Source organism: Plectropomus leopardus, chromosome 16, assembly GCF_008729295.1.
Source record: "Plectropomus leopardus isolate mb chromosome 16, YSFRI_Pleo_2.0, whole genome shotgun sequence".
NCBI lineage: Eukaryota > Metazoa > Chordata > Actinopteri > Perciformes > Serranidae > Plectropomus > Plectropomus leopardus.
The window spans coordinates 7,998,630-8,023,883 of NC_056478.1; the positions used below are offsets into that span (position 1 = coordinate 7,998,630).

The following is a 25,254-nucleotide window of genomic DNA, read 5'->3' on the forward strand; positions in this document are numbered from 1 at the left end:
CTTCCCATCAAAGACGATAAATTTGATAGTTCGATTAGAAAGGCAGAGTTAGACACCAAACGAGGGAGACAGAGAAAGAGAAGAACAGGTGGAAAAGCAAAGGAATCTGATGATGTGTATGATATTAATGGTAATCAGGCGGTCAATCAGTGGTAAATAACTCTAAAGAGCGTCTGATGCAACCTGCAATTATTACTAATGACACATTCAGCTCAGCATTAGCGCAGGGCACACACACAGTCCAACACACACACTGTCATGCACACTCAAACACACACATGTTCTTGTTGAGACAGTGTAATGATATCTGATTGATAGTCTGCGGAAAGAGAGCGTCCTCCAGCTCTGTGTGGATCTATGTATCCATGGCATCTGGCTTTTGTTTTGTGTGCGTGCTTAATTGTGTGTATTTGGGTTTTGGAGACTTGAATGTACGTGGGTGTATTGTTGTGTGTGCACCATTCAGATGCTATAAATAACCTTCGCTCGGTCTGTATTTTGGGATGGGGACAAGCCATCAACTGTGCCTCAGAGTTTAAGGTTAGATCTGTTTTGACAAGCTCCAGCTAATCTGCTTGGATGAATAAATGTGACTGTTGTTATTTGGGTGTCTTTTATGATGCATTTTAAAGTCAAAGAAGTGGATGTTTTGCTCAAAATGTTAGGTATCAAAATGGGTAATTAAAGTTTAAGCAACTCCTACATTAATGTTCTGCAGTGAGAGTGAATTTTTTGTCACAACTGACAACATTGCTACATTGTTGGGTGGGCACAATAAAAGATCCTGAATATGTAGCTTGAATTCCAACTGCCATACAGACATTAATCGGCTTGTAACTGTGTTTAACACGCTGGACGTTCGATGTTGTTTCTTGACTGGAGATGTTTCAATATCACTTGGTAACGAGTTGTTCCAGTTGATACCTTAAAGGATACTGAGTACTGATACCCAGCCCCTTGGATGGGAATTTTGAAGCTTTGAGGTGTCTTAAAAGATGTGGTTGCTAACAAGCGGCTAAATGATGCTATGACCTCATCAGGCCAAACATGGCTTTACAGCCTTTTTGTGGGGGTGACGTTAAGTCATGCAACTGTGATGTAATTCGTTTATAGCCCAATGTTAGCTTTTTATGTTTGGCAATTGCATTAAGGCTTCAAAAATCACAAAAGTTTTGTTCATTTGTTGAGACAATCTTGGTGTGCAAAACTTGTAAGTATTATAAAAGTTTGTTTGTAACAGAGCTTACTATCTGCAACAGTCTGAAATCCAATGAAAAAAAATCCCATAGGCTTTTTGACGAGGGAACCAAGGCGAAGCAAACTTTCACGTCAGCCCACAGAAACACATCATCCTTGGGTCACTCTTTTACTTTAATAACCAATACTGCGATTGACAAACTTGTCACAAACAAAAATGCAAAAACGCATTGAGTCATTTAGCTGTAAGCAGTGGGAGGGGGGGGGCGGTTCTTGCATCAATGTTCGTAGGCTACAGGGTTAGTTAGACAGCAGTGCACCATGGGAGTTAACAACACGTCTCTTAGCAACACAGGCTTTCTGAATGCCTGAAATTTCAGGACTGTCTCCAGAAATACAACCAAAGACCTTTTAGATCTTTTATCCTCTTTTGACAAAATAGCTGCAGTATCATCAGAGTTTATATTTCCTGACCCAAATTTCAAGTCCAAATCACTATCTTTGTCACCTGTCATTCAGTTCAAATATCCCTCTGTCCAATATCAGTCAAAAGCGACATCTGGTCAGTTCAAGAAAGAAAGAATAGAAAATAGATGAAGATTAACAGGATTTCAAGCCAGACTATTTTTTTCATTGTCGTTTCCAGGCAAAGAGAGAGCAGCACCCAGCTGACAGAAAACAAAAGAGCAACGGCAGGAATAGATGGAGACGGAGGGGTGGACAGTCACAGACAGAGAGGGAAGATCTGTTGAAATACCAAGCTGATTAGCCGGTGTTTCTGACATTTAAATGCCACGTTTACATAAAAAAATATTTCCTAAGAATATTAATCATTCCAGTTAATTCACAAGGAGATGTGAAATGGATCTGCAGGGCTTGTGGCGAGAGACAGCGGGAAGAGGGGCAAATAGAAAGGGAACGCAGGCAAAATGGTGCATTATTGGCGCATTAATGGCAGTTATTGTGTTTCAAGTCTTACCTTCTTTATCATCAGACAAAGGAACATTTATCTTGATGACCTTCAAAACCCAATGGTCTTCAACAAACATGATGGGACCAGCAATACATAAGGAATACCATTTAGTTAATGGCTTTTATCCAAAGTGCCGGAAGGTGGTAGAAATGCAAACGTTATCAGCATACAATAGGTTGTTTCAGTGTAATATGGAACCTCTGGCAGCATCATCTTTTAAGTCAATGGTCCGAAAACAGCACAGCCCATTTAGTTAATAGGTGAAATCATGTTGTCTACCTAGAAACATCTTCATCCCGACCACCGGGCTGAAACAACCTCTCGGCATGTGGCGCTCTGATACTTGTTTCTAGTGAGCAAGAAGCTGAATGTATTGCAGCATTGAAGCACTTTGTCAGTGACATTCCAAGCTGAGAATAAAAAAAAGGACAGGAAGAAGAGAAGCATACACAGAAAAACAAGATCATTCCCTCTGTGGCATTTCTGGTTAGGTAGCAGAAAGATTTATGTAAGGTCTATCTGTCTGTCTTTCCGATGACATTCCATTAAAGTATGTCGGACATCCGTGAGACTTAAATTGCAGATACAATTTGTTCAGGTGCTCGGTCTTATAATTGTAAATTAGGCGAAAAACTGGATTTTTGCCTGTGGGCCAGCAGTTGCTCATCACAGTCCTAACTAACCTGTCTAGAACTGTAGCATGGAGATGAGTGACCATAATGACAGCCTGCGAGTGCTCCTCTGTAGCACAGCTTTCATTAACACACTGCCATCTTGATCCTTCTCGGTGGTTCCACATGACACATCAGGGTACTTACAGTGTGTTGCTAACTGGCTAACACTGTCACAATCCTCTGTTTCCATCTTTTGACAGCCACAGCAGGCAGACATATAAAAATTGACATGACAGGCTGACAAAAGTGCAAAAAAGATGAACCAAATATGTGTCATCTGGACAGGGATCTATGAGCTGTGACAAGTGTTGAGTCATGTTTGACCGCTCAGGCAGTGTACTGCAATTTTGCAATTATTTCCTAATTTTGAATTTCAGTGGTGTGCTTTGGCCACATTCATACTGAGTTTTGAAAACAGACTGTGGAGCTGTAAAATGCTAGTGATTTTTTTCGGGAAGGTCAGAATGATGCCATTTGACCTTTGGTGCTGAAGCTGCCTGAAGTATTGAACCTCTTCCAATGAACAGAGGTGCTTTTGGCTTCTACCGTCCACACATTTTGACATACCATGCAACTCCTGACTTCTTGAGATAACCAGTTCAGTTATTTAGTTAGTGATTTCATAGCAGAGGAATACTGCTACACTTAAGACTGATGTGTCCTGACTACACTACTGTCACACACCTGACTTTATGACAGATCTACTGCAGGTCCTCTGCTCAGGGGTTCCCAAACTTTGGAAATTCTAGTTTTTTGAGCTTATACATTTTGGGAAATGTGATTATATGCTTTCTGGTGAAGAGTTAGATGAGAAGATCAATACTTATCTCATCCTTTCCTTAAAGGCTGCAGCCAGCAGCCAGTTTGCTTAGCTTAGCATGGAGACTGGACGAAGGGGAAAACAGCTATGAAATGTGATACATTTTAGTATTTTCTTAATTTACATTCATCTCCTTGTTAGTGATTGTTTCATTTCATCATGTGGAGCATTTTTGAAGTTAGTTTCCACAAAAGAGCCATGAATCATTGATCCTTCTGAAAAAAAGTGTCAAGTAAACACAGCTACTGACAGGTGTCATTATGGTGAAAGGCCACGTGTCAGTATAGAAAAGTATGTTTAAGGGCGTTTCTACTTGCATTTATAGTGAACTTTGGGTGTGGAAATGGGGCTTGTGCCTGTGCGCCCAGCACCACAATGATGGAGATTTATCAAATGTGTATGCATATTTCTGCCTTTGTGCATACACACAGTTTTAGTCATGAATTTACAGAGTTTTATGCATCTGACTCCAGCTGTATGAGTCAAAGGTGTGTTACCACTGTTAAAGTTTATGACCACAGCCTTAAGAAACCAGCCTGATGGCCATCCTGTAATGTTAAGTGGGACTCTTTGTTGGAGTTGCGTGCGTCTGTCTATAGCCGACTGACTGAGGACTTTATGGCTATTATGGATATGATTGAACAGTTGTGATGACAATGAGTGGGCCTGAATGGGGAAATTGGATATATAATGGAAAGGTTTCCACCTATGATCATCGTTGTCTTTTTCCATCTCCGCCCTGCTTCTCTCTCTTTTCCCTTCTCCACCATTTACTCTCCCTTCTTCTTCTCTATCTTTTTCCCCTCCTTTCACTTAGCTCACCATATCTTCCGTGCCGTCTTCCCCTCTCTCTCTCCGAGCCCTAAGTAGCCACAAATGGTCCCTAATAGCCTCCAATGGAGATGAATTGATCGTTGTGTGAACCGAATCGATAGCAGATTGCTTTTGCTGTACACAGTGGGATACGGCGCAGGCAGGCGGCCTTAATTAAGTTAACAGTAAACCACGATCGCTTCTGAGTTTTATTAGGAGAATAAAGTTTACGAGGAATACAGAAGCACGGGGAAAAAAATTATGGTTTCAGAATGAATGAGCAGGAAGAAAAGGGCCATGTGTTTCCCTCGATGCGTCTCTGATTAGTCGCTACTCGGTCGTGATGCTCCCTGTCTGACTCATAGAGCGTTTGTTGGACGTTTTCTCACTTCCTCTGCCTTTTTTTTTCTTACTCTCACTTTCCCTACCTCCTCTCCCATCGCTCCTTCTTCTCGCTATCTATCTTGTCCTACCCCGTCTGACCTCCTCTGCATCCCTTCCTCTCTCCCCCTCCCCTCTCCATCGTCTATAATGGGATGAGCAGCAGAATTTGATCAGCAGTTTTTTAAAGGTCACAGAACCAAGCGAAAACTCTCAGCCAAAAGCGCCGAGGGAACAAGGGAAGGGAAGGAAGAGGAAGGAGGGAGGTCGAGCGAGAGAAAGATAACAGGGAGGGGAAGGAAGGAGAGCTAGAGAGGGAAATGCTGCATGAGGAGAAGATGGAGATGAAGACGACAGAGAGAGAGGTGGAGACAGAGCAACATTTCCTGCTACAATGTGGCGCATATAAAGATATTAGAGCGAAGTTATTTACAAAAAATCAACATTAACTCCAATTTTTTGATACACTCTCTGACCAGATTAAAATGCAGCATCTACTTGGAGAAAATAGTTTCAGAGCCGCAGAAGGAGCAAGATATGTGTGTATGTGCAGGTCACAGCCTAAGAGACAACCAACACATAACAGCTGGAATTCATCTCCTCACAGCTCACACTCAGTTTATTTACTCTATTTACTCTATTATATGGGTTTTAGGGGGGTTTGTTTGTTTGTTTGTCTGTTTTTATGCCTCCGCACCAGCAATAGCCAAGGCCTGGGGCATTATGTTTTCTGGCACATTCTTGTGAGACTGATATCTCAGCAACATCTTGAGAGATTTTTTTTTTCAAATTTTGCACAAACATTCACTTGGATTCAACAATGAGCTTATTAGATTTTGCTGGTCATAGGTCAAAGGTCAAAGTCACTATCACCTCATCAGTCTCATTCTTGTGAATGCGATATCTCAGGAACATCTTGAGAAAATTTCTTCAAATTTTGCATAAATGTTGAGGATGGGGTGATAAGATGTTGGCGGTCAAAGGTCACAGTGACCTTGCATTAATCACAGTCTTGTGAATATTATATCTCAAGAACACCTTGGAATTTTCTCAAATTTGACCAAAACATTCACTTGGACTTGATAATGAGCTGATTAGAATTTGGTGTCCAAAGATCAAGGTCACCATGACCTTGAATTCGCCCCTTTTTTTTATGAATGCAATATCTGAAGATGGACTTGAAGGAGTTTCCCTAATTTTGGCACAAACTGCCACTTGGACTCAAGAATGAACTGATTAGAAAAGGTCTCATAAAACATGTTTTTGGCCATAACTCAAGAGCCTTGGTGTCCATCTTAAAACTAACGATACAATAGATCTGTGTTTAAAACATTAGTGTTTTCACAAACATGGATGTAAAAGTACAACCATGTGGCGGCATTTCTAGTTTACTCTCTAATCTATGAATTTTTAATCATATATATAGATAGATAGATACATATATGCATACATACACATATATTAAGCGGATATATATACATATATAACGCACACACACACTTGCAAAATTTGTTTGAAGATAAACATCTATAAGACAAGATATGTATGTATAAGTACTGCATAAATACATATATATTTTTATATTTCCTTGAATAGTTTAAATACCTATTTAGGTGATCTGTTTCATTTTATTCAATGTGTATTAAGTGTAATTGTGCTTTGGCAGCGCATGTCAAATGTCCTGCCATAAAAGCCTATTGCATTGAACTGAACTGAGGGAGAAGAAGGGAAGACAATGGAGGAAAGAGATGGAGCAATGGAGGAACAAAGAGGGAGGTGAGGTAATTTGCTGTTTTATGACACAACAGATCTGGTAACAGATGAATGCGTATTAAATATGTAGGAGAGGAAAGAGTGCAGGGGGTGATGAGGAGAACAGGAAAGAAGAAGGAAATTAGCAGAGAGAAGAACGAGTGGGCGGGAGAGGGGAGAAGGTAAGGAGGGAGGAAGAGAGGGACGATGAAAAGATGAGACATCCTCACCCTCGCTCTCATCTCTTTCTCCGTCCTCAGTGACCGTCGGATCTTAATCACCCCTCCGTCTCTTCAGGCCCCTCTCATCAGATCTCTCAGCCTGTCTCTGTCCCTCACCGTCTCGGTCTCTCTCTTCTCTACTTCTGTTTAAGATAAAAAGACACTTTCATCCCTCTGCAGTGTCTCATAATGGTCACACAGTGCAGCTGTCTCCCTGTCTGGAGCCATAATAATTCTTTGATATCGTTCTATCATTCATTATCAAATAGACCAAACTTATTCCCAAACTCACTGAAGACTCATTCTCCCTGTTGTCTCCTCTGCCTGTCTCCGCTGTCCCTTTCATCACCCTTGTCTTTCTGCTGCTGATCTATTCCCAAAGTGTTTGAATGTCTTTCTCGATCACTTCAGCTCTCCGCCTGTGTGCGCATGTCGGTTTGCTTCGTCTTTAAAATGTTTCAGTGCCACTACAAATTTTGGCTGGATTATACGAGGTGGAGACTTTTTAAAAGTGAGTGTGGACAACAGGACAGTGATGGATGCACTGTAGCTACTACTGCATTTGGGGAAACTCGTGCTAACAAGAGCTCTGTGCTAATAAAACAGTAGGTGGAATAAACATTCTCGGTCCCTGAGGGGTTTTGTGCCGGCATTAGACAGATTGACAGACGGCAGCAGCATATTAACTTTTTTTTCTTTGTTTTATGAAACATGCACACACAGAGAGCTATTGTACTGTACGTGTTTTCATAGACACATTAATATATTCATAACAGACTTGTCAGTGCTTGTTATCTCCACCAGGGATCATGCAATTGGTCATGTGTGCATGTGTGTCTGTCTGCAGCTAATCTTGCAAACTCTTGGACTAATCACCCTCACATTTTGTGCGCATGGGTTTGCTCAAGGACCACTTGTGGTTTCAGTGATTCACACTTGTTTAAAAACCAGTTTTACTGACTTTAGGGTTGTAGCGGTCAGCTGGTTTTAAGGTTTATTGTGGTATGAAAATTGATGGTTATCATGCTGTGTACATGTGTATATCTACAGCCAGACAGAGAATCTCTGTGCTTGCTGCGTCCTTCAAGACTGCCCGTTAGATTTTTTACACATACTTTTAGTAAAAACGTGCCTCCAAGTTTCAATTCATAATAAGCATTTGGAAAAAAACAGGAAGGGACTAAAGCACTCATCCTTAGGAAAAAAGTTAAAATGCCTTTATTGCATCGGCAGGTTCTAAAAATAGAACATGATTAAAAACAATTACTATTTTGATGCGTTTCGGCGTCCAGCCTTCATCAGGAATCAGTCACTTCCTGATTAAAATAAAAGTACTCTTTAAAACCAGGAACTGAGGGAAATGCTACCATATGTGAGGAAACACCAGAGGCGGGAAAAAAAACCCCCTCCCCCCCCCCCCCCCACCCCCCCCCCCCCCCCCCCCCCCCCCCCCCCCCCCCCCCCCCCCCCCCCCCCCCCCCCCCCCCCCCCCCCCCCCCCCCCCCCCCCCCCCCCCCCCCCCCCCCCCCCCCCCCCCCCCCCCCCCCCCCCCCCCCCCCCCCCCCCCCCCCCCCCCCCCCCCCCCCCCCCCCCCCCCCCCCCCCCCCCCCCCCCCCCCCCCCCCCCCCCCCCCCCCCCCCCCCCCCCCCCCCACCCCCCCCCCCCCCCCCCCCACCCCCCCACCACCCCCCCCCCCCCGACGGCAGCAGCATATTAACTTTTTTTTTCTTTGTTTAATGAAACATGCACACACAGAGAGCTATTGTACTGTACGTGTTTTCATAGACACATTTAATTATTCATAACAGACTTGGTCAGTGCTTGTTATCTTCCACCAGGGATCAGCAATTGGTCATGTGGGCATGTGTGTCTGTCTGCAGCTAATCTTGCAAACTCTTGGACTAATCCACCCTCACATTTTTGTGCGCATGGGTTTGTCAAGGACCATTGTGGTTGCAGTGATTCAGCTTGTTTAAAAACCAGTTTTACTGACTTTAGGGTTGTAGTTTTAAGCGGTCAGGCTGCGTTTTAATGGTTATTGTGTGAGTATGAAATTTGGATGGTTATCATGCTGTGTACATGTGTATAGTCTACAGCAGAAGAGCAATTCCTCTGCGCTTGTCGTCCTTTAAGACTGCCGTTAGATTTTTTACACATACTTTTAGTAAAAACGTTTAGCCCTTCCAAGTTTCAATTCATAATAAGCATTTGGAAAAAGTAAAAAAAAAAAAAAAAACAGGATAGGGACTACAACACTCATCCTTTAGGAAAAAATAAAGTTAAAATGCCTTTATTGCATCGGCAGGTTCTAAAAATAGAACATGATTAAAAACAATTACTATTTTGATGCGTTTCGGCGTCCAGCCTTCATCAGGAATCAGTCACTTCCTGATTAAAATAAAAGTACTCTTTAAAACCAGGAACTGAGGGAAATGCTACCATATGTGAGGAAACACCAGAGGCGGAAAAAAAAGCGGAAAAAAAAAAAATATAGATAACAAAGATATAAGAAATATATTTTTAATATTTACAATAAATACAAAAACTAAAATACTCTAGACTAGATTAGAGCAAATGTGAATGTAAAGGATAATGGTCCAAATAAATAAATACATAAAAAAATGTTAAAATGGATAAAACTATGTACCCAACTAGTAAAATACATAAATATCATAGTATATAATAACTAGTCAATAAATAAATTGCTAAAGGTTCAATTAAAACCAAACTAAAAATTTAGGGCTTGAGTTTGCTCTTTAGTAATATTATTATTGATAGTGCAGTTCTGAACAGAGGCTAGTACTGTTGGGATGATTATACATGCAGAAAAAGGCTGTGAGCCAGAAATGAGCCCTGACTGCTGCAAAAGGGCTGCGGTCCATATGAGCTTTCGAGTTCGCTCCTGGCATACAATAAAAGCATACAAGATTTCTATTTGAATTTCATGTAACACATAGCCAATTAACTGACAATATATAATGATTTATTTGTGTGGTATTATGTGATTGCTTATTTAAATAAAAGAGGATAAAACTCTTGAAACGATACTGTGCAACTCCAAATCAACTGAAAAAATCCTAACTCATTTTGAGACTAAGGTGCCGTGACCAACAGGTGAATTGTACCGTGTCTCTAATGTACCCAGATAAATCAGTCTGAATGAGGAACAAAAAAACGCCTTCGCTTCGCGCTTATTTGTTGGCAGCAGAAACTGAAAGGAAAACATCTCTGTTGGCTGCATCATATAGACCAGTCGCAGGCAGATCCCAAAGGACCACCCGGCTAGCCCAGCTTGAAGCTCCAACCTGTACTGGCGCCGGGCGCTTTCATCAGCTGCACATACTCACAAAAAACTGGGCATAACTGCTAACATTAGCTGCTGCTGAGCAACTATACGCTGTCCTCGCAGCTCCCCATCTTTATCTCACCCCGGAGTCATAGCCTGTTAGTAAAAAGGCCGATGCGACTCTTACACCTTTATCTGAAAGCTCCTGTCAATTTGACCACATGCAAAGAGTTGCTGGGTATTAATGGCAGCAAGGGATGGCTGCATGCATCGCTTTTGGTCTTTAGACTGTCTAGGATAAGTCAGTAGTGACTTAATTACAAAGAGAGATGTACCCGGGGCAGCTGCTGAAGTTAGTTTTTTTGGCATGCTAGAGCCATGTAATGAGGAGTTATCTCATCAAAGTATGAGTGCGGCACGCAATGAACAGATGGTCTGTTTTTGAATATTACCATCTTTATTACTCAGAGATTAGAACAAATAAACACCAGTTACAAAAACAGATTAGTTTTGGCCTGAACTGACCCATTAAGGACGTTGTTGTGTAGTATAAACCAGGAGAAAATCGTATACGCGTTGTTGCAATTTTGTGTGCAAACAAAATTCTTTATTTATCCTTCCCCAAACAAATAATCTCTGCCAACACCGTGTTAGTGTGTGTGAAATATTGTGCACTTTTTTGGGAGCGTGACAGAGTGCGTCCCAGATGGAGTGAAGACCTGTTAATATTATTGAGTGATGAAAGAGGGGCCCCAGGGGCCTCAGAGATGGGCTGGGAGGCCTTGACTTCTTATACTGGCCTCAGGGCGTATGGTGTGTGTGGGTGTGTCTGTGTGTGGTGTGTGTGTGTGTGTGTGTGTGTGTGTGTGGTTTGCTTTTGTGTGTGTGTGTGGTGTGTGTGTGTGTGTTGTTGTGTGAGTGTGTGTGCCGTGTGCATTGCGTTTGTGCGTGTGCGTTGTGAGAGAGAGAGGCACAATTGCAGCACTACATAATTGTCAATGGGAGGACGACACTTTTACATAATAAAATGAAGTTTCGAATACACAAAAGACAACAAAAAGACAGAGAGACGGATCCCGTCCCGTCCACATAAAGGCAGGGACACAAAAGACACACAAATGCCCCCCCCCCCCCCCCCTACACACGCACACACACTCACAGACACACGTAACACACAAAACATCTCACAACATTGTGGTGCCAGCTGAGCCCTACAGATGTGTCACAATAACAGCAGGTGCTGTCAGTGCAAGCAACAGCAGGACCTGCCCTGACATTGAACACACACAGACACACACACACACACATGTGCGGGTGGATGCACAAATGTCAGCGCACCCACACACTCATTCATACACCCTCATCTTCTTGTAACTCTCGCATCCAATAAACATTCTATAGTTTGATCTAATGTTGTTTAGATGTAGTTTACACAAGGTTACAGTGAAAACGTGTGTGTCATACAGCATGTGTGTGTGTGTGTGTGTGTGTGTGTGTGTGTTAACCTCTATTTGGCTGTGAAAGGCTGTAGTGTTGCCATATGGTCTCACATTAGGGCACTCTAAACTCAGCCATCCAGAAGTGTGTGTGTTTGTGTGTGTGTGTGTGTGTGTGTGTGTGTGTGTGTGTGTGTGTGTGTGTGTGTGTTGTGTGTGTGTGTGTGTCGTGTGTGTGTGCATGCGTGGAGAGTGAGAATAACAGAAAGGAAAACAAAGCTTTTTATTTGATATGTAAGCTGTTGGTGTTTAAAAACTTCTAGCTGAGTGCAGAACTGTAAATATTAGTCTCTTTTTGGGCTAAATGAAGATAATAGTGGTTTCTCTTTCTTTCCTTCGTTCTGTCGCATTCTTTCTTTCATTATTTGTTTTGTTTGTTTATTTGTTTTTTCATTGTCTTCTTTAAAAACCATTCATTTATCATTCATTCTTTCTAAATCTCGTGCATTTTTTCATTCTTTCTTGCGATGCGTTGTGTGTCTTTCATTCTTTCATTCGTTCTTCCTTTTTGTTCATTCTTGCTTTTTTGTTGGTCATTCTTTTCATTCATTCTGTCTATATTTTGTGTGCTCCTTCTTTGATTATTTCTTTTGTTTTTTTCTTTCCTTCATTATTTTATTCATTCTTTCTTGCTTTGATTCAGTCATTCTTTTCTTTTTTCTTTGGTTCATTTTGTGTGCGCTTTTCATTTTTTCATTCCTTTGTTTATTCTTTATCTTTTGCTTATTCTTTTTTCTTCAATCTATGTGTTCTTTCTTTCATTACTTTGTTTGTTCTTTTCTTGCTTTCTTTCGTTCTTTGTTTTGTTTGTTCTTTCTTTCATTTTTCTGTATTTTGCACATTTTTTTCTTGCTTTCGTTTTTTCCTCTGTTTCTTTCTTACGCTCATTTGTCTTTCTTTTATTCTTTTGTTTGGTCTTTTGTGAGTTTGTTTTTTTCTTTTATCTTATGCATCCCTTATTTCATTTTTTCATTTGTTTCTTCATTCTTTCTTTTCGTAACGGTCTTTCCTTCTTTCATTCGTTCATTCTTTTCTCATTCGCTCTTTCTTCCTTGAACTGTAAATAGCCTCTTTTTGCGATAATTTAAGCTAATAATGATCTCTCTTTCTGTCTTTCTTTCTTTTTCTTTCTCTCTTTCTTTTCTTAATGCACCATCTCCTTTGTCTCCCGCTTCCTCTGCTTCCTCGTGTCTCTCTGTCTCGCTGTGTGTGTGTTAATATATTTAGCAGTGCCGTATCATACGCTGTGCTGACTTCATTAACTATCTCTGCATGAGGCTCCAGTGACTGAATGATAATAAACCTACAGCACACACACACACACACACACACACACACACACACACACACAGTCTTGGGAGCCTAACAGTAATACAGTAATGCATAGATATCTGTTAACATTTTCTGCAGGGTTTCTTACTGTCAGTAGCAACAACTGTTGTTGATTTGTTTTGTTTTTTTCTCACCACTAATCTCTTCTGCCTCCTCCTCCTCTTCCTCCTCTCAGGTCAGCGTGTTGGAGCGACAGGTTATAGACTTCCTGGGCTACCAGTGGGCTCCCATCCTGACCAACTTCCTCCACATCATCGTCGTCATCCTGGGCCTGTTTGGCACCATCCAATTCAGACCGAGATATGTCACCGGGGTGGGTTTTACACACACACGCACACACATACACATATGCACACACACACAAACTTTTGAAACATCCATTTTACATATCCTTTGCCCTAGATTTAGCAACAGCCCCTCATTAGCCTTTGCTCAGCTCTCTACATCGCATAACGAGGGCTGAATAATATTGGATTGGAGTGACAGTTTAAAGGTTTTTATTTTCTGTCTCACTGGAAGTTTTCAAGGTTTCGTAGCTCTGCCATCCATGAAAATCATATCATAGCCTTTTAACTGCGCAATGTGTACACAGCAGTGTTAGAAATAATGTGTTAAACAACTGATTGTCTCTCTTAAGTTCATACCTAAAGAACGCGCTGTAAAATAGCAAAGCTGCATTTATATAACAACAAATATGGCCCCGTTTTCATTAATTATTGAAATAAATTCCTGCCGCTGGATCCAAGACTGAAGCAAGACAATGCAAATTTGATAATTATTTATATACTATATAACAGGTTATAACACCGATGTGAGTGGGAGGAGGAATAACTTACCGAGCGGAATTTCTTTGTTTCTCTTGTTTCTGGCAGCTGTCGATAAAATAATCCAAATGTCAGAAAAAACTTTCAGAAGTTCCCACAGCAGCTGCAGGGCCTCCACACGGCCCTCCCACACATCGCAATACACGCCGCTGACAACCTCTCAGAGACCTTCACGTGCACTGGTGATGCGCAGATCGGCTGTGACGTCATCCGTGTCCGTGTATGCGCATAAATCATTCGCCCGCCACCCACACGAATTCATTATTTCCTCGATATCAAGACCCGCACCCACATGGACTTTTCACTCATCCTCTAGCAGTCGCTGTAGGCTATGTTTCTTTTTAATTATGTATTTTATTGATGTATGTTTTCTTAAATGATTTAATTTAAATGATTAGAAAGGCCACTTTTAGTGATTGTAAACCTCTAACAGCAGTGTCACTACAGCGAATAGCGTAGGATGTTTAAGGAGCAAAATTATAAACTGTTACTATAAACTTGACAAAGAAAACAGAAATAAATATTGAGCTGCTAAAAAAATCAATAAAGCTACGCCGTTTCTCATGTAAAAATGCAAACAGCATCTCTCTTAATGGGGACACACAAATAGTTTCAGTTGTGGTGATCCCTGCAGGTATTTAAAAAAACTCAATATCATCAAAAAGTGTGATGAAATGGTATGTACAGGTACATGTTGCACTGAAGTAAAATTTCATCCATCATTATAGCTTTTGCAACAAGTTTGATTTTCTGCATTTTTGCATCAGTCGAAAGCTTTTGGAGAGTTGTTTCACCGTGAATCATTGAAGAAAATGTGCCAGCGAGACACATCAGTGACAGGAGAGGAACGCGGCGTACAGTATCTTTTCATAACTCCGATGGCTCACTTTTAACAGGTCAGGTCACACAGACAGAAAGAGAGACAGTGTGGAGACAGAGAGGGAGGACAGTTCAGCCCCTTCATGCAGCTGTGGTGCCAAATACAAGAGAGAGTGGAGACAGACAGGGAGTTGCCTCCAGTGGAGGGAAGCAAGGGAGCGAATATGTCTTATACTGTGTTTTTTTTCCAGATGAGAGATTAGAAATATGCATACAAAAAAACAAACCCAATGTGCAAAGGCCTTTATTGAGTGTTTTCACCTTTTAAAGTACCCGGTCTGTTTGTTTTGGAGAGGAAGAGACCACCATGGTTAATTTGGCTCCAATCCTCCTGCACTGATGGATTAAAAAATGCATCCGAAAAAAACAGACTGAGTGTGTGAAGGTCTTTATACAAAAAGAAACTCAACCAGGCAGCAGTACACCAGTAGCTCCTGTGCTCAGCGATGTGAAATTACTTTTTTCTCAGTCTAATCTGGCTTTGAAGAGAGCGACACAATAACTTTAGGCCTGGAACACACCGCCTGTGTGAGCAGCGTGTGAGCGGCGCAGCACCTGTTGGGTTTCCTTCAGTGCCCTTGTTAAAAAGTTAGAGCAGCCACACTGTCTGCATGAGCTCTGCTCAGGTGCGTCTCAGCTGCATGCCCATTTTTTCCGCGTGCTGTGCGCGGTTGTCGGCTGCAACAGACAAGGAAAGTGGCGTTTTGATAATTTCATTGACTCTATACCACCTTTTACTTCAGTCTCAAAGTCTGTCACAGAGTGGAGGAAATACAAATATATCTGTTTTTCTCAACCTTCCCTGATCCAGTTTCAAAACAAAAGTCTTCTGACAAAGTCTCTGTCCACAGAATCCCATCAGTTGTTGACACATGGCATTTTATTGTGAAACATTTGCAAGGCCGTGTTGTTGACAATGCGGGAGCTTGCACGGCTTCTTAAATGAATGTGTATGTGTTTATAAATGTGGAAATACAGTACTCATAACAGCAGGCAGACCTGCAGAAGTCTTACAGAAAGATCGCTGCTCGTGTGAACACCGCAAACGTGCAACACGCTGCAGTTCAGCGAAGTTGCCGTCACGTGCTGCTCACGCATGTAGTGTGTTCCAGATGTTCGTTCTCTGACACCTTTTTAAACATTGTAAAAATAGATATATAGACTTAAACTGATATTGATTTCTTTGAGCAGGACTTGTTTTAGGTGGTAAAAATAGGATTTGCTGCTTCCCCCGTCCACAGCAGTACCTTATGCTGGTACACCTGTCTGCTTCTCCAAACTGGGCAACTGACATCTACCATATGTAATACACTGACTATGGATAAGTACCTCATACAACCCCACTTCAAAGAATCAGAACTACCCCTTTAAAGTTAAAATTCTTCCTTTTGGTAAAATTAAAATGGCTGCAGGTATTTATTATTTCACCCACCGGCAAACCATCCGCTAATAATCAGAATGCTAATTTTTATGACCTGCCCCGCCTAATTCTGCGGATTAGCCGCATTGCTGGCAGATATAACTGCAATCTGTGCATCGCTAATGCGCACACACACACACGCACACACACACACAGACACACACACACACACAAACACACACACAAAATTAAATGAGAAGATTCAGATAATGAAAGGGAATGAAAGTTTGAGCCATGTTTTATAATTTCTGCCTTACTTCTATCATTCATTCTATCCTGTTATAACTCCTCTTTACACACGCACACACACACGCACACACACACACTCACAGTTCTTCTATTTTCTCTCCCTGTCTGATTTGATTCAGGTGATTGGTTGCACTCTTTGCCGTTGTTTTTGTTTCTCCGCATCCTAACAACATCAAAAGTGAAGCCTCCCTCTGTCTTTTCTCTCCATCTCCAGCTCGCTCCGAATGCAAGATATGAACATGCTTTTTTAATTCTCCAGCAAAGGCCTGTCAGATCTTGTCTGCCTCTCACTTTCTTCTCCCTCCGCCTGTTTTCTCTGCAGTACGCCGCCTGGCTGGTCGTGTGGATGACCTGGAACGTTTTCATCATCTGTTTCTACCTGGAGGTTGGAGATCTGTCCAGAGTAAGAAAACTTTTCTGTGGATTTATTTCTGCATCCTTGTCAAATACACTCTGCTGTCCAGAGTAACAACAAAGACAGAACAAAGGCGGCAGTATGAAAGTATTTATGAGGCAGGATTTCAGGAGTTAGCATGAATTTCTAAGGCCCATTTATATTTAAGTTTCCAGAATCTCATATCAAAATTCAGATGCAAGAAAAACGCTGGCAGTTTTTTATACTTTTCTCAGCATATCCCAGACAAATTTCCTCACTATAGCCGTCCCATGAATGAACACCTTTGACTGTAACACCATGATATTTTGCATTAGTCCTCGCTAACTGTTTCTTGAACTTAAAAATTCCTCTCAAATCATGTAAACTTTCTTTCATTTTAAACTACTTTTGGATATTTTTAGGTAGTAGTTGATTTTTTTTTTGCACATTATTTGAACTGTTCTGTGCTTTCAATTACAAAAATATTCATGCATACATAGCGGTTGTGATGATTGCTGAGGTTGGCTTGTCAAAAACTGGAGCTTTGCGATATTGCAGCAGCCCGTCTAACAGCCACTCATAAACTAGCACAAATCCAGGGATGAATCCCCTGACAGAAGCATGAGTGATACAAAAGTTTTGTCTCCACTCACTCACCCCGCTCTGTTACAGATCACCGCTCTCTGAAACTAGACTGTTGTCTTTTTGATATTCTCGCTGCGAGCCAGCATCAGCACACATGATCATTTGTGAAGTAAAGGAAGTGTCTCTCTGTAGCATCACTCTGCTGTCACCAGGGAAAGGTGTGTTTGTGTAGCTCACAAACTCCCCTTCCTGTATGATAATAGGCCGTGGAACGATGTCCCGACTGAAACTGCTGAAGCAGCTTTCTACCTGTCTCCTCTGACAGGAAGGGTCACATAATTTCAGCGCCATTTTAGTCTAACTTCAGCTGCAATAATCACAGGGGCAGGACCCTGTCAGTGGCCACTTCCACACACTGCTTACTGACACAGTTACACTGGAGAGGAGGAAAGATCAGCTGTGCAGGTCCGAGAGGGGGATCTGTTCACACCTCTTAAACATTTTTAAACTATGTGAAGTTGCAGGTCACATTAAAGGTCCAGGGTGCAGGATTTAGGGGTATTTACTGTCGGAAATGGAATATAATATAACAGGTATGTTTTCTTTAGCGTAAATTTACCTGAAAATAAGAATCTTTGATTTTTTTTACCTTCGGATGAGCCATTTATATCTAAATACGGAGAGTATTTTATACACTATTTTATTTTATTTTAATTTATTGTTGCTTTGTGTGAAATTGCTTTATTCTGTGTTTTTATCTGTTTAAATCACAAAAATTAGAACAAATTATTCAGAAAAAAAAGGAAATAAATAAATATAAAAAATAACTTCATAAATTATCAATATACATCCACAGAACAGATTCCCAGTTTCTACAAATATCCCCGTGATCCTGCCCCTGCATTACTTCACCTGCACAAGATAGATACAATGTACATACTGTGTGTAATATCAAAGTAAGATATAAAGTTATATACAAATATTTGAAAAGAAGTTTGTTTGTATTTTTTAAAAGGCGATATATAATAATAAAATAAAATAGACTTACAAAGAATTACAACAAAAGGAAAGAAAAACTAATACAAGTTAAATTAGATATTTTACAACATGAGATTAATAATGATTGCAACAAAACTGTTCAGGAGACAATATTTGTATTTATATTGAAGTAATTCTAGCCGGAAGAAGTTTCAGCCAGTTGCAATCCTCACTGCTAGACGCCACTAAATCCCCCTAAATCTCACACACTGGACCTCTTAGTGTAAACAGAGTATAATTCTCACCATCTGATTTGTGATGGTGTTTGTCTGCACAGAAACCGATATGAGATATAAGATGAGGTCATACAAGTCCTTTCAGACTCACTCTGCAGAAGTCGAGTCTCTCTGCAGTAAAAAATTAGTCAATTTTGAATACAGATTATCAACTTGCACAATTAATTAGGGCCAATCAGCACTTCCATAAACAGAACAAATCAGTTGATGGGAGTGCTGATTATGGCTGATTACACTCTGCGGTGTGGTGTTGAAGAAATTATAGTTTTCCCATCGCAATTTGCTCCAAGTTACTCCCTCCATTGGACAGTTATGTAACATGTCTGCCACCAGTTTTAATAAATCGCACATAATTGCACTTATCGCACCACATATCAGCTACCCGAGTCCTCGCCTTATTTCCAGCCAGTCGATCATAATTACCGTTAGTTTAGACCGCTGCATATTATTCTGCTATAGTTTTCTTCCTCTCTCGAATTTTTCCATACGCTCTTTTCCTGTCTGTCTGTGCTACCCACACACACACACGCACACACACACACACACACACACACACTGTGAGCCTTGTTAAGTTTTGTTGGCATACAAACTAGGACCAGAAGTTTTACAGTTGTATAAAATCCCTGCCACCCTCTGTCTAGAAACCTGCAGCTTCACTGATCTAACATTTTAATGATATTTACCTCTCACTGTCCCCGAGGCTTACTTTAACCATCACAACAACCACCACAGCTGGGAGGACAGGGAGCGGCTGTTTGGGCTTTGTTTGTATCACACTGAAAACACAAGTTATTTTAGAAGGCTAGAGAGCAAGTTGGAAACATGTGGAAAAGCCGAATAATAACGGCTCAAAGGTTAATTGAATAGATGAAATAATTATGTCACCGAATGTATCACTTATATTCTGTTATGAAATTATATGAGTGTAATATTTCTCTTTATTTTACTAGACTTTATTTTACTTTCAGACTAAAATCATCACATCTGCTTTCTAACGAGGGTGAAGCAGCCAGTTAATTAGGGACATCTTTATCAATTTCCCGCTGACCAATCACAGAGAGGCACATTCGGACCAGATGCTGAACAGCTTATTTTTATGACCGGAATCGTTTTCATGCGCCTCGTACAAGGGCAAATCAACCTTGACCCAGTTACTGACAGAGAGGGGAGCCACAAATGCCCGCCCCCCCACCAAACCCCCGCCGCCCGGATTCAACAGCTGTTGTATGAGATACGAATCCATCACCTACCGTTCCAGGGCTTGTCTCCTGACCTGAGGGTTATTATTACACTGGACCACATGTAAAAACAAGTGTGGCTGTGTTTGTGACTGTTGCCGCTCAGTCAAGAACAAACAAAATCCCCAAAATATGATGAAAACAGGTTTATGCTCCGTTGGGGGGACTGCATGATGTCAAACAAAAAAAAAGAAACTGCTTAAACAAAGTGCATCATTTTTTCTATTGCTGTGTTAAATTTGTCCAGAAAAACTATGATTAAAAAAAAAAAAAAAGCATGTTGTTTTTTCTTTAAATAAAAATTAGAGATATGTGAAATTTCTTGGAAGTTTTGTCCACAAATAAAACTTAAACAATGTAAAAGACAGACAAATGACGAAATGAACAAATAATTGTTTTAATGCAGAAGTCATATTCATACACGACAAACTTCCCACCGGTTAAAAACAACACATTTGTCTCTGCAAAGGGAAATAATAAATAGGAATTAACAGGAGCGGAGAGGTGATACCTGATCACAAATGGTACCTTGAGACCCATAGAGAGGCAGTCTAATTCCAGAGAAAAGACAAACATAGACCTGTCCAAATTTAATCAAATTACCCAGGATGCATCTTAATACTAAGTGGAAACAAGGCCTATGATGCAACAAGCCACCAGTTTCTTAGTGGACAAAACAATAAAAAACATACTTGAGAACCAAGAAAAACTTAGTTGTTTTTACTCTTTGTTGACTAAAATGAAATAATCAATTGACTAAAATGGCCAAAACTACATTTTCCAAATTAGTGCAGTATTGTTAACAGCAGAGATAGCCGCTGAGGTCAAAAGTTTAAATCTGACATGATGACAGATCAAGAGATCAAACATACATGGGCTGGATAGAAATCAAAGGGCAGGATGAGCATATACCATAGTTTATGTATCCCAGTGAGCAGACTGGATCAGAGGAGCTCGTTGGTGTTTGATAAGGGTAATGATGGTGCGCTCTGTGCTTCAAGAATACTGTGATAGAAATGAAAATCTCTTAATCTCCCTCTCTATTGCTTTCTGATGCCGCTTCCCTCTTTTCTCAGTCTCTTTCTCTCCTCCTGTGCCTCACTCTCTTCATCTCCATGTAATTCATCCCTCCTCTCCCTCTGCTCACCCTATAATCAAGTCTTTTTCATGTTGTTTTGCAAAGTGCCACGCAAATCTGTCCCGCGCTCCTCTTCCGCCTCGCTCCACTTCACCGTCTCGCCTGCTTTTCATTCACTCTCTTCCTCTATATTTCCAATGTCAGGACTCGAGGAAATGTGTCGCTGTCAAGGAGGCTCAGCTATTTATGGTCAATAGCGATTCATGGCGCAGAGGCTTTATGTATCGGCCAGTGCCGAGTGCCAATTTAATACATTACTTTATACACTAAGGCCATTACTTTGGGGTCACAGGACAAAAGTGGCTGCGACAGACTCCCATTTTTCTTCATTACAGAGATCTGACGTCTTTCTGTGTATAAAAGTGGGAGAGAATCAGCCTGGCTTTGATTTATACCGTGTTATCAGTGATTCTTGGATTTGTGCTGTAGCTTTGATGTAATTTTCCGGTGCCAACACTGTTTTTATCCATGAATAGAATTCATATCCAGATTGAGCATCCCCAGCGCCAGTGAGTTTATTAGAGCACTGATCAGACTGTCTGGGAGGTATAAGTGAGCACTTGGAGGCTGGTCTTAATGAACGCAGTTATATTTTCATACAGAAAGACAACGAAAAAGACAGACGTTTGTAGTGCAAGTGTGCAGGAAAAACTCCTCACAGATTATTTGATTTTCAGCTGGTTGACTGCAGATATTCCCAATGTTCCAGTGCAGCAAAGTCAGACATATTAAGGCTTTAAAGGTATGAACTTTGCCAAACGCTTTGAGATTTCCTCTTGATTAGGAAAGTATACCAGACAGAGAGTGAATTTGTGGGACAGACAGCAAGGGGGGGAAATGCGTCAGAGTTCGTCAGCTCCGTTTGATATCAGACGGCCAGATGGACGGACGTTGGAGGAACAAACAGATCATAATGATTGAGATAGTAGTGGCTTTGATGAGACATCTTGCCATGAGTCACTGACATGGTTCCACGCAGACAGTAGGGTTTAACTCAAAGTTAGATGTGACGCACTTTATCCTCCATCAGTTATTTTGAGCTTAACACTGGGAACAGCAATTTACAAAGCAATCTAAGCTCAGTGTCCTCTTACTCACTTGTTTTATAGCTATTGACCATATAACACATGATTTTCCATGAGGGGTGTAACAGTTCAGATACCGAAACATCAAGTTGAAACTCCACAGTTTGTATGTGTTTTTTTTTTGTGTGTGTTGCAGCAGCTGTTAAAACAGCAGGCGTGCACATTCACAGATTTTAAAGCAAAGCATGCAGCCTTGTCTGGTTTTAAAAAAGAACTGTTTGAACTTTTGCCGCAACACAATTGGGAAGGTGCTGCATTCGCCAATTAAATTTCTCTCATAAAAGCTGCATGTCCAAGCTCAGCAACTGCTTTCTTCACTTTTTGTGTGTACAAATAAGTGCATCATAACTTGTGTTTCCCATTCTTCCATTTGACTACGTCTCACACCTCTCCATGACGGCAGGCTTCCTGGTGTTTCTTGCCATGTGGAAAACACATCGCACAAACTAGTTTGTTTCAAGCATCCCCTGGCCTTGTATAAAAACTTTATATAATGATATTAAGAAAAAAATGAGAAAATATTTCTCTGTGAAGCAGAAAATGTTTGGTATTAAAGCTGGAGTGCTCTCTTCATTTTTTTTTTTTTTAATTTTATTCTTCCTCTGAACAGAGTTTCTTCTCTGTCAGGAGCATCCACTCCAGAAACCTTTCCTGGATACTCTGTCTGAATTTTATCCGTAGCCTCCGCCATACTTTTAGTCTCTGCAGAAGCAATCAAGAAGTGGAACTGCAGCATCGAGTTACTGCCCATACACCTGTCTGAACGATAGCTAACAGTACCATTGATCACGAGCACAGCGATTGGCACACGCAGCTGTCAATCGTGATGTCAAACTCCCCTTTCTATAGCATAAAATAACTAATTATAACCCCACTCAACAGCACAACTAACACTTGAACAAAGTGTGATGAGGACCACATAAAAACAGAAATCACATTTAGGAATAACATTTTTGACTTAAACTTTAAGGGTTTAGTTTTGCACATGTCCCATCTAATAACATAGAGGGGGGCGGGGTTTATGACCTACACTGCAACCAGCCATCAGCGGGCAGGTTTGTTTTCACCTCACTTTTGGGGAGCTGTCATGTCGTCCATCTTGAGTAAGCTAAACAAAAAGCAGTGTCAAACAGAAAAAGACAGCAAAAATTGAACAAACATTACCTAGTGACAGAAACCACCTTTGTTAAAATTTCAGTTTGGCGTTTTTAGTTTTTAGTTTGGCCTATGTCCCATTCACTAACATGGAGGGGCGGGCTTGATGACCTATACTACAGTCAGACACCAGGGGGCGATGTTTCACTTTGGGGGAGGTGTCACGTTGTCCATCTTTATGTACAGTCTGTGGTTGAAACTGTTATCAAGTTTTCATAGCACAGATACACAGATACCAACTGCGCCTTCTCACACTCTCTTATTGTTAATGTTTGATGAAGTTATTCTGCTGTTCTCTGCTACTAACCAGAAAAAAAATGTTTTTGTGGTGTTATAGCCTTGTTATATTAATCTTTTAACAAGGGTTTAACATTTTAGGCCCCTGATGTCAATTTTTCTCAGCATTTTCTTTGCATCCAGATATCAATATTTGTCGAGGTGTTGAATCAAAGTTAGATTACAGTACTGTGACAACACAAACATATGTCCACGTGTATACATAGAAGTGCCACAATCTAGCTTTAAAGTAGTTTATTAAGTGACTCTGTAAAATTTCTGCTAAACAGCCGATTGATAAACGGCTTTATCACCGTCTTATTACAACATGTTTGCCTTCTCAACCGTTTGATGGAATTTTAAATCTAATGTGTATCTTTGCCTCCCATAAGGTCCCTGTAGAGCCCCAGAGGTGAGATAAGGTGTACATCCTGTGTTGACAGTAATTTGAGTTTAAGCCTGAGATTCGTACCATATATCAGTCTGTCACACTCCCGTCCCTCTGCCACTCACCACTGCACTATCTAATATAGCAGCGATGCCATAGAATTAATCTTTAAAAAGATTTCTGATGTGGCATCCCTGACAGATTTGGAGAGGAGCCTGTGGAGAGGGAACTGTCACCATGTTACAAACACACACACACTTGCATATTCACATCGACTCTCTCTCTCTCTCACACACACACACACACACACACACTGAGACAGCTAACTGTCAGTAGTCCAGTGTGTCATATAAAAGATGCAGCCACCCTCTGGGCGTCAGATGACACACAGATACAGACACATAGATACACACATGCACCGCGCTCGGCTGTCAGTCATGTACTGAAGGGGTGGGGTGCTGTGTGGGAGGGTTATGCCACATGCTTTTTTGCATACTGTATGTGTCAAAGTGTGTGTCTGTTTGCTCCGCTAGTAGCTGGAGAAGCTGTCATTTTATCAGTCAGGAGAAAACATGAGGGACAAGCACCAAATCCGAAAACAGTCTCAAAAAACAGTGACATGTTGAATTTTATATCTCTCCGGGCTACGGATAAGCATGTTAAAAAAAATTCATATTCGAGTATTCACTTATTATATTATAGTGTGTTACTCGCAAAAAAAAAAACTAACAAGAAATGAACAAGCAAAAAAATTGGAACCATTTGTATATTATTTATTCACAGCGTGTATTGAACTTGTGAAAACAAAACTATTATAATTAATTATATTTGGATTATACTGCATGAGCTGTGTGAGAGTTTGCAAACAGATGATTTAACTGTTAACTAATTAATGACGCTTGAAGAGCTGCGGTATAAAATCGATATCACACTCGAGGTCGTGCTGTTGTACTGTATATCATCACCACTGTGATTATCCTCGACACTCAGCCTGCGACCTCGTGCCTACGACTGAATCACGGAGAAAAGAGAAAAAAGAGTGGAAGGTCGCCTCACAACCCTTTTTCCTGCCATATGGCAACTCAAGAGGGACACACAATATAGAACAGTCTGTTACATTACAGTCTACAGTAATGATAGATAAATACTGACCGTCGGCCTAATTAAGAGCAGCTGTGAAGCTGAGTGATACATGAAGAGTTAAAAGTCCCAGTGATGTTGTACTTAGTGTCAGCACTCAGCGTCACTTTACTTTTATATTCATTATATATGCATGTGTTTTTTCTACAAAGCAAAACAAAAAATAAAAATAAATTGATGTGATCACTATGTGGTGAACGAATACTGTACTTGAGTATTGATGCCCATCCTTAGTCCAGGCATCTTATTTCAGTCCCAAAACACACAATTGAGGCAGAAAGA

At 40.9% G+C, this 25,254-nt stretch overlaps 1 protein-coding gene across 1 annotated transcript in view; it reads left to right on the forward strand.

Moving 5' to 3' along the window:
- The window catches only part of nkain2 (sodium/potassium transporting ATPase interacting 2), a 97,775-nt gene that overhangs the window by 34,402 nt on the left and 38,119 nt on the right, over positions 1-25,254 (forward strand). Inside the window, exons 2-3 of the mRNA XM_042503742.1 lie at positions 13,121-13,258; positions 16,640-16,720. Coding sequence (XP_042359676.1) covers positions 13,121-13,258; positions 16,640-16,720 — 219 coding nt within the window. The remainder of the gene's footprint in view (positions 1-13,120; positions 13,259-16,639; positions 16,721-25,254) is intronic.